We start from the raw sequence: 10,745 nt of genomic DNA, 5'->3' as shown, positions 1-10,745 counted from the left end.
TTAGTCATTACGATAAATTTCCATTTATTGTTCCCTCTCATCTTCCTTCTCCTTTCTTTTTCTTTGTTATCACTTTTTCACAAGAAAGCTTCAAAAAGATGAGATCCTCTCTTTGATGGTTGGATAACAATATTTTCCTCCACAATGGAAGGTTGTCGATTTTTCTCTACTTCTTTATTTATTTTTTCAACACATAACAAACAACTTTACAAGGTAGTTTTTAGGGGCAAAAATTTTCAAAATAAGTTGTTTTTTCTTTTTCCAAATTTTATTGATTTTGTCACACAATTTCTATTTTTATTTTATTTTAAAATAAACATTGTCAATCAATTATTTGGACAAGCTAAATGGTAATGGTATTTCCATGCAATATGGACAATGATGAGAATTACAAAGGTTTCATAAAAAAATTGAAAGCATTGACCAAATAATCAAACTAAATAGGTTTAATCTTTTTTTTTTTCATTTAAAAATAAAATAAAACGAGAAATCGAGTTAGGGACCTATAGAGGGATTATATGTCTCGACCGTCAATTTAGAGTATTATCATATAAAGCAATATATAAGATTAAACCTGATTCCATCACTCTAATAACAAATACGGTAGCTAACCTAAGCATAGTCCATCAGGTTAAGGCATATATCATTGACTAAATGTCGAAAGTTCGAATTCTCATCTCCACATATTGTTGAACTCAAACAGGTTAAGACATATATCATTGACTAAAAGTCGAAAGTTCGAATCCTCATCTCCACATATTGTTGAACTCAATAAACAAACAAATCGTACGTGGTAAACAAACTTAACTAAATTCTCTCTCCTCCCCCTTTTATTTGGTAATCACATAGCTTATAAATGATATGAGGGGAAGTAAGAAAAAGGCAGCAACCTCATAAAGTTTTATTGCATTAGTTTGATGGTTGTCTTCTCATAATCTTCATGCACTGGACTGACTCTAGAAAAGTCCTGCAAAAACCATCATTTCTTGTATTCAGAATCAAACCATCATTTCATTTCGTAGTATAAAAGTTCATGATATTTACTTCTGTTATCTATACTACATACACAGAGAGAGAGATAATGGAAAAAGAAGAGAATCTTTGTCACAGAAGATAAATTTTGAAATTACAGATCAGATTTGTACTATTGTCAATATTTTGAATCCACAGAGAGAATAAAAAGAGAAACAGTGCTTACTGCCATGGAAGATCGCCTGCCAGCAGCCAATCTCCTTCTTTGTCCTGATAGGTGAGGGTAAAGCTGGCATTATCATTCCCACACTTCTGATCTGTTCATAAGAAAACACCAACATTCTAATTACCAATCAGCATCCACAACGAAGTAATTACTCATTTTGATAACTATTTTGTTTTTGTTGTTTGTTTTTTAAAACAAAATAAAATTAAGACTTATTTATATATATGTTTAGCTTTTTAGTTACTAGAAACACTCATGAATTCTTAGTCAAATTTTAAAAACACAAAAAACAAAAACGAGTTTAAGAAAACTTTATCTTTAGTTTTCAAAAATTTGGCTGATTTATTTTGGAAGAGAAGAAAAATAGTTAAAAGTACTAGTCTCTCACGAGAAGAATTGGCAAACATGTTGATCAAGGCAGTTTTCAGCGTCTCATAAGAGTTATACAGCCCCACATCAATCTTCCTTGCTATTGGCACCCCCTCCATCTTCACCTTCACATATATTGGGTTGAAAACTATTCCATCATCTTCATTCTCTTCCATCCAATAATGGTAGCCTAGGCCATCCTGTTGCAGCTGATGAAGGTGCTTTTTCCTCCATGATTTAATGGGTGGCCACCCCACAACTTTGTTCTCTTCTCTAGCATTACTGTAATGGAATTATGGAAAATGGTAACAAATCATCAGTCTAGATGCTCGATGACAGAACAAATGCATCACAACCTTAGATGTCTGTCTGTACTATATTCTAAGGTTGGAAATGAAAGCCGACCCATCATTTAAAATAAAACCTATAGTTTAACTTAGTATAGAGAAATATATATTTAAAAAAGTTCGTTTGTACATTATTTGAAGCATGATTTTTGTACATCTAAGACTAAACATGAATGTTATCTTGCGGACTAAACATAGCTCAAGTAGTTAGATACCAGTGTCCCTCATGAATCGATCAATAATGTTCTTAAAATAAAATATCAGATGTGTAAATGGAACTCACAAGTGAATGGCACAAGAGCTTCTCTGGTTGGTGTCCTTTCTGTCATCATCTTCCTTGTTTGGTTGACCGCTCCACAGCAGCAAAGACAGCTCTTTAGACGAGTCTTTGCTCTTACAGAAAGCATCTTCAAATCCACGCTTGTGTTGGCTACTGCTTTCGGCACAACGGCTCCTCAGATCTGAACCAAACATATCTTTCCCATCGCAGCCATTTCTGTTCAGGTCGAAACCTCTGGTGGGATCTGATATAGAAAGCGCTAGCTCAAGTTGAAGCTCCATTAGAATCTTCCCTGTCTACAAATAATTCACGAAAGCAATGGTATGATGCTAGCACTAGTAGTGGATCGAATGGGTAGTTTTGTTTGTAAATTTGGACTATTTATACGTGTATCAGTGTGGATGAGAGAGTGAAGGAGATGACAACTGGGTAGACAGAGAGAGAGAGACAACAATGGAAGTTGGGTCTGCTGAAAGAAGGGCAGTGATATGGACACGTTCACAGAAAAATACTACGGAATGTATGCAAGTTTGGCCTAGTAGTCATATCTGTAGAAACATATCATAAATTAAGTAGGCCAAGCACCTAACTTGATTCAGCTAAGTCCTTGATGCTCAATTCCCCATGCTTAAGACTTCAAAACATCATCAAATTCTAAATTAAAAACATTAGAGATATTCAGATTTCAATATCTTCTGTAATATGATCTTGATTGATATACATAATCAGATATTCCATTGACAGAAGAGACCAATTATGTAGTTTGCATAGTGATCTTAAAACGATATACATCATATGCTTAAACCATCATCAACTTTTGAATTTAGATTATGAAAGAGACGACTAAGAGCAGATTTCATTAAACAACTAATCATACCCAAAAGTTAAATATTAAAGAACTTTCCATTTTCCAAGATGGGTCGTTTTCTTGAGTGAATTGGGATTCATATATGACCCTCCTGTCGCAATTACACGCTAAACAAGTCCAAATTGTCGGCGTAATGTTGTCAAAATTCGTCATGATGCATGAACTCTGATATTCAAAGTTCTCCATGATAATGGGTACTAAAACATTCCCTTCAAGAGTTCCTCCACCTCAATAATTTTCGTACTTGAGTTCCTTTCTGTCTAGCCCAATTAAAATAAAAACGATTCCCTTTGTCGGAGTTTAGTTCTACACACAGGAGAGAGAGAGAGAAAAAGAGCAAATATTTGTCTTAGACAATTTAACAAACACCATGCATACGTTTGGTATATGTTCAGAGATCTTTACCTAGCAGCTCGCTCCAAGCGAAAAGCGTAGGCCATGAGGGCGAGAACTTGTCTAGAGCCGAGCGGGCAGCTCCAATTGAAGTCCACGTGACCTCCAATTAGGGCAAGGAGACTGCTCCGTCTGAGCGGCCATTGGAAGCACCGAAGCGGTTGGATTGGTCGTGTCAATGTCGAAACCTGCATTGCATGAGCCCTAATAGACCCCAAAAGTGTTTTACTGACACGAAAAGCTGGCAGTCGCAGGGGAAGCATATTATACAGCTCAATCACAATCCGCCATTGATTTTGTTACACGATTTCGAAGCCCTTAAAGAAACGAATATAATCCGAATTTCTTCAAATATTCTGAAGATATCACATGAACATCGACTTTAATTTTGTTTTGGTTTCTGCTCAATCATTGTTCGTTCACCTTTTTCTTCCCGGAGATATCTGATTAGGTTGGATCCGGATTGATCTCTCTACCCGAAGACCGCACTCCAACGAAATCCAATTGGGTGTTGCGTCTCGGGAGTTGTTTGAAGATCAAAGTAAATCAAAGGTTTAATGGAAAATGTTTTGATCCTCCACGGCAACGACCAAATCTTATTTTTACCGTATTTAAAAAATTACAACTCGTTCATTTGTATAAAAAATTTATATTTATATTTTTCACTTTTAATTGTCAAATATTTAAGGGTGGTGAATAGTTAAGTTCTAGATTTAATTAGTTGGTTCCATCTCTCCGTTTAAAAGAATTTTAATTTATTTGGTAGGACATGAAAATCTATTAGGAAAAAAAAATAGGGATGAAAATTTTAACTTCTAACATTTTAGTAAAAAATTATACACGGACTAAATTCAAGTTGCGAGATTAATTTAAATTAGAAGTTGATAGTAGGACTAAAATATATAGCATAATAGGGTATTTTAGTACAACAGATAGGAGATGAGGTTAAACTCACGGTCTTCTTAATTAATTGAGTTATGTTCATGTTAGCATTATAATTGAACGAAAGTTTTCTTTTTACAATATATTGACTAGTCAATTCATTAACTCGTTGAACAGAAGCTATAATATATTGACTAATTAATTTACATTTTATTTTATAAGTTAGTAAGTTATGTTTGAGTTGACATTAATGTCTTAATTAGTTGAAATATATACCAACTTAAGCATAACTCACAGTAGATTTGAGAGATTCCAAAAAATGTGAGCACCAATAATTCGTTAAACTTTTTGGCCCCATTAGCACAATAATTAAAATGTTTCAAATACGTAAACTTTGAATATAATTTCACTTAGTTATTGTAGTTACTACATGATGATATAATATACCTATTAAACAAAATGAATGACTAATTTTCATATAGCCTGGTGAAGAAAGTAGACAGCTTAATCAACAAAGTGGTCCGTGCAACGTACTTATTTTTTAAAATTAGCATCTTAATACCAACGTTTAAATTCGACCCATCACTACAAATTAGATGATAAATAAACAGTAACGTAATATGGAAATAAACATCGACTAATATCACTTGATAGAATAAAGTAGACAACTGAATATAATATATCATTTTTTTGAAATGTCATAATATGAACATTTAAAAAGGACAACTAAATAAAATAAACTGACATGTGTAACATATTCTCTTTTCGAAACATCATGATGTAAACGTTTAAAAAACAACGCGTCGATGCAAGCTAGAAAAAATAATAGCACAAACAAGATAATGGCACAAAGGACCCATTATTTAATAAAGGGATGGGCATAGAAACAAGATAGTAGCAATAGCAAACATTCATGTTTGAGTAATGTGTGACCAAAAAAGACCCTGAAATCTCAAGAAATAACTCTTTGAAAACTTTGCGATTTGAATTTGCATACGTTTGCGTGAAGTAATTGCTTCTCTTGTAGAGCCCCATGTCTCTCTATTTGATGTGAAATGTCCAATACAAATACAAAGACGTAGAGAGCACACGTGGGGCACGTGGGAACCCACTTCTCTCGTCTCGATCTTTTCGCTTCACGTGGCTCGCCTTCGGGTCTTTGGCTTGCCCATTATTGAAACTAGGGTAGCTAATTTATATCGATATGTTGACATTTTTTCATCGACATTTCTATATGTTCATAAATTTAACATCGATATAAGAGATGAATCAACATTTACCTAGTATCGCAAAAATGTCAACAGAATATAGGCATAGTGTTAATATTAATAATTTTTAACTTATCTAAAAAAAGCGCGAAATGCTTATTTGTTAATTTAAATATTTGTTACAATTACTTTTTTAAATACCTATCTATATTGATATTTAAAAACCTTGGTTGTAAATCAGGTATTCAATTTCTATTAACCTGTCAATATTTCTATATATTTATGATTAAGATATTTGCATAAAAGGTGCATCGACATTTTTATTACATTATAATCGATCAAATTGAAACAATATATCAGTAAAGTATCACTAATATAAACAATGTTGATAATAGAGATTTTTAACTATTTAAAAAGTAAGCAACTATTTGTTTATGAATTTATTGACATATCTATATTTTCAAAGTCTATCACCACTATGAAATATGCAATTTTATTTTTAAATTTAAAATGTATAATATTTTTTTATTGGGATGTGTGAGAGTAGAGATTTGTCAAGATTTTTTGGTCGAAGATAGTACCTTAACCAATGTTCAGGCAAAATATATAACATTTTTAATTATTAATATTATGATTTAGATATTTATGATATATATAAATTTTCAAATATTAATTAATCCTACATGTTTTAAAATAATTCAAAATACTCATTTAAAATATCATTGGTTGATATGAGTGTTTTTAAGTACACTAGACCTAATTACTTACCTCCTTCAAAGTTATGGCCTAATAAATTAAATTAGTAACGGTTATAAATTTCAAAGATATGCACATGGGCTTTGGTTTGGGCCCAATAGGTCCGTTTTTGGGTTAGCCCAAGCTGGTTGGTCTGTGATCCAACCCAACCTTTAAATAATTTGATCCTTATTTTTATTTATTTATTTATGCTTGTAAGAATATTTATCATCCGTTTTCAATTTCAAACTAATTATAAGTTTTGTTTTAAAGAATGCGAGAGTCATATTCCAAAATTATTATTATTATTTTTAAACTCATAAAATTTTAAATAAACGTGAAATTGTTATTATTTTCGAAAACTAATAATACATTCTAAAAAATTAAAAATCTATTTATTAAAAAAAAAAAAATCCGCCAAGATGGCCACAGCGACGACGGCAAATTTACAAGGAAGAATATTCAAACGGAGCGAGCGAGTGGTGACTCATAAACCGCGTTTGGCAACTCACCGAACCAGAAATCCGTTCTCTCTGTTCTGAATTCTGATTGGCTCCCTTAATCTGGCGACTACCAAGGGGATTTCGCGCTCCCTACCGCTGCGTTCTTCAGCAAATCCCCATTCCTGATCCGTTTCTCCGCCTCACCGAGAAGGCGAGCTCTACGATGTCATTGAAGGCGTCCAATTCCGAGAAGAATTTGCTGCTGCCGGTGTCGGATCCTCCACATGGCAGTGAAGAGAAAGACCGATTGATCAGAGGCGATGAGAAGCTCTTCAGAGGATCCGCCATGACCAAACGAGGAGCCTATGCTGCTCTCTCTTACATGGCTTGCGCAGGTACGCGTTATCGCATCTGAGCTTGTTGTTTGATTCACGACGCCTTCCGGTTGTTGCTAGATCTGTCTGTTGATGTGTTTTTTCTCATTTTGCACATTTCTTTCCTGTGAATTAGGTTTTCCTATGCGGATATTTTTCTACTTCTGTTACTACTTCTAGAGAATTTGGCCTGCCTTGTTTTGATGTCGAGTAATTGTTCTGACTTCTGTTGTTATAGTACTATGTTGCCAGTTGCTTGCTGTATGATTTTGTTTTATGCCGATTACGAATCGTGAAACTAATTTTTAACGATGAATTTGTTTTCTCATTCGGATTCTGCATGGTTGATGGTCTTCAGTAGTCAACTTGATGATGTTGATTCTTGTGCAATATTATCTAACCGAGGGTTCTTATCTATTATACAGTGCTCTTGGTTTTGTTCAACAAAGCAGCTCTTTCTTCATATAGTTTCCCAAGTGCAAATGTTATTACACTTGTTCAGGTAGATGTCTATTCGGTTATCTCTTTGAAGTTTGAACAATTATCTACTATGAAATAATTGGATTTGAAAATTCGATGTTGTTTTGGAGAAAATGATGTACACAATTGTTGTCATCTTATTGTTTAAAGAGGCTTTTGGACTTCTTCAGTGTAGAGCATCGTCTGTAGTGTTAGTGTATAATGTAGTACTGGTGCTGTTTTTGTTGCATGTACAAAATATTTTAGGTATGACAACGAAACTACAGTGACTTTCTGCTATAATTATATAATGTTTTCCTTTATATTAGGTTGCAAATTGAATTTTGATTGATATCATTTTAATGTCATAATCTTTAGATGTTCGCTTCTCAATTATGGCATTGTTTTGGCCAGCCACAAGTTTAGTGGTTCTTTTATTATTTTGTCCAATAGTATTTGATTGTGAGCCACTGTTTGTCGTTAAGACATATTTCCTTGTTTGTGGTGCAGATGGTATGTTCCTGTTGTTTTCTATATCTATTGAGACGCTGGAAAGTAATATCTTTTACAGTGGGTGAATCCTTGACCCTTTCTGATAATGCTGCAACAATGGTTCCAATGAAGACGTTGAGGCACACCAGCCCTCTTGCAGGGACATATTTGCTTTACATGGTATATTTTAATTGTGTGATGAGAATATGTAGATGCTTTATCTCTTTCATACGTTATTGATGTGTACAAACTCCAATATTTATTCCTGAAAGCTAGCTACTATGGAGTCTGTTCGTGGAGTAAATGTACCCATGTACACTACCCTCAGGCGGACCACGGTTGTTTTCACAATGGTTGTGGAGTATCTTCTGGCAGGACAAAAATATACATATTCAGTTGTTGGAAGGTAAGATCTGCAGCTGCCACATGCATCTATGTGTGTTTTTCAACTTGCACCTTTCTTTTGAAAATTTAAACACAGTTTAAATCGTTTCCTAGTGAAGGTTGTCTATCATCTGCAAGGATGCGGTTAACTGTTCTCACTTTATTTTGGTTCTTCAGCATTTGCCAGCTTTATTTTATTTGAAGATTTTGGCTTATTGAAATAGAGAAATATGTGATTTTATCGGAATATATTTGTCATCACACTTAATTAGCTGTTGGTTGAGGAATTCACTGCAGTTAATATGAAAGTGATTGACATTGCTTTTAGATCCTCGAATTACAGAGTCAAAACCTTTATTCCCCTTTTCTTCTTCATCACAGTTTGTTGCTAGAGACAATTTTGATTTTTATCATTCACTTGGATGTTTTATTTTGGTGGAAATGGTTCTGATTTAATAATTCAACTGAAAATTTTAAGGATGTTATCAGTGTTGGTTTGATAGTTCTCGGCGCATTTATTGCTGGAGCTCGCGACTTGTCCTTTGACGTATATGGCTATTCTATTGTTTTCTTGTCCAACGTCACCACAGCAATCTATCTTGCAACTATTGCCCGTATTGGTAGTTTGACCTCTTTTCTTTTCTATTCTCTGTCTTTCTCTCTCCATTTCTTTTATTTTTTTTTCCCTCTATTAAGGATTTTTTGATAGAGTTACTTCTTTTTATGTTTTGCTGAAGGCTTTTTTTTATATTTTCTTATGTTAGGAAAATCAAGTGGGCTTACTAGCTTTGGCCTCATGTGGTGCAATGGTGAGCTAACTGATTCTAAGTACAACTAGATTTTTGGTGTTGCCCATTCTTTCCTCACATAATCTGGTAACCATACCTTTATACTCCTGACATTTTTATTCTTTTGTGAATGACTGTAGGAATATTGTGCACGCCAATTCTACTTTTCTGGACATTTATTCGGGGTGACTTGGAGGCAACTCTTAGCTTCCCTCATCTTCTTTCACCTGGATTTCTAGTAAGTTGTGTTTACTGGCCAGAGCTCTTTATTGGGGTTCCTCCTCCTCTTCCTCCATTTTTTTCGGTCGTCGTTGTCGTAGATTTTGGAGTGTTTTTGGTTGTCAACAAGAAGCAGGGTAGTTGTAATTCCTCTATACGAACCAAATACATGTGCAATTTCATGATCAGCTTTTTCAGTTTATATCCGTTTGGGTAATTATTATTAATGGGTCATCACTAATTTCAATGCAAAAAATAGTTTGCCTCTCCTGGTCAAGCATACCGACCTTTCGTAGTCGAGTGCATTTACTCTTAATCGCATTTTGATGGATTGATTTATAAGTGTCTTGACTTGAGTAGTATGTGGTAACACCATCTCTTTCATTCCCTCTTTGCTGCACTTCTCAAACCTTAATCATACATAAATGGGATCTTTATGAAACTTCACCATGTTTTGGGCTATTGTCAATTTTCCATGACCACTGTCTGTGACCCTTTTCGTCGATCAGGTAGTGATGCTTTGTTCGTGCACATTGGCTTTCTTCTTGAACTATAGCATATTTCTAAACACCACTCTGAATTCGGCAGTCACACAAACCATATGTGGTAATCTGAAGGTACTTTCTCGGCTTCTCTGTTTAATTCTTAGATTTGCCCGAAAAACTTCTTCCTATAATCTTATATTTTTATTGTCCTTAGCTTACTAATTAGTTTCACTTTGCATTTTAGGATCTTTTTACAATTGGACTTGGCTGGATGATATTTGGCGGCCTTCCTTTTGATCTGGTGAGTAAAAATACCTGTTTCGATTTGCATCATCCTTTAATTTCCTCTTTTTTAAAGCTGTAATTTGTTGTGTTTGCAGCTAAATGTTATTGGGCAACTTTTGGGTTTTATTGGCTCTGGTTTGTATGCCTACTATAAGCTCATAGGGAAATAACTCCTCTAGATGCAAAGTTTAATAGGAGAAATTAGGTGATTTGGTTCCAAATTCATCTAGCCATTGATGAACTTGTAAATTTTGGATGTAACACTTTTGGGAGGGTCTTGCTCTGAGCAGGTGCTGATTCAATTTTCGCACTTGTTTTTTATTTTTCTTTTGAGTTCCACTTATCTTTTTGCTTGATTCTTATTTGTTCTGTTTGACTGCATAGATTTTTAGGGTGTAACGACCTGGAAAACAGTTTTGAGCCCATAGTTATTGGTGCAACTGTGCAAGATCCCCTTCTGAGATATTATTATTCTGTGTGGGTTGACATCCGTTCATTAATGTTAGTTTAGATAATTGAAAAAAAAAGGTTTAAAT

At 34.2% G+C, this 10,745-nt stretch overlaps 2 protein-coding genes across 2 annotated transcripts; one reads left to right on the top strand and one right to left on the bottom strand.

Moving 5' to 3' along the window:
• Positions 1–626: 626 nt before the first annotated feature.
• Positions 627–3,965, bottom strand: IAA29 (indole-3-acetic acid inducible 29). The gene is made up of 5 exons (XM_088119347.1): positions 3,468–3,965; positions 2,198–3,368; positions 1,587–1,849; positions 1,199–1,289; positions 627–967 (listed from the first exon to the last, which is right to left on the bottom strand). The coding sequence occupies exons 2-5, from the start codon at positions 2,473–2,475 to the stop codon at positions 910–912; spliced, it is 690 nt and encodes a 229-aa protein (XP_087975473.1). The 5' UTR covers positions 2,476–3,368; positions 3,468–3,965; the 3' UTR covers positions 627–909.
• Positions 3,966–6,712: 2,747 nt separating this feature from the next.
• Positions 6,713–10,672, top strand: LOC111012517 (Nucleotide/sugar transporter family protein). Its single transcript, XM_022286687.2, has 10 exons — positions 6,713–7,118; positions 7,523–7,599; positions 8,067–8,228; positions 8,321–8,454; positions 8,922–9,052; positions 9,197–9,241; positions 9,361–9,458; positions 9,949–10,056; positions 10,169–10,225; positions 10,305–10,672. The coding sequence occupies exons 1-10, from the start codon at positions 6,947–6,949 to the stop codon at positions 10,377–10,379; spliced, it is 1,059 nt and encodes a 352-aa protein (XP_022142379.1). The 5' UTR covers positions 6,713–6,946; the 3' UTR covers positions 10,380–10,672.
• Positions 10,673–10,745: the final 73 nt, after the last annotated feature.

Source organism: Momordica charantia (assembly GCF_013281855.1).
Source record: "Momordica charantia cultivar OHB3-1 chromosome 11 unlocalized genomic scaffold, Mcharantia_2.0 BLBB01000011.1, whole genome shotgun sequence".
NCBI classification, from domain to species: Eukaryota; Viridiplantae; Streptophyta; class Magnoliopsida; order Cucurbitales; family Cucurbitaceae; genus Momordica; species Momordica charantia.
Note: the sequence above shows the minus strand (reverse complement) of the source record. Positions and strands in the feature narration are given on the sequence as shown.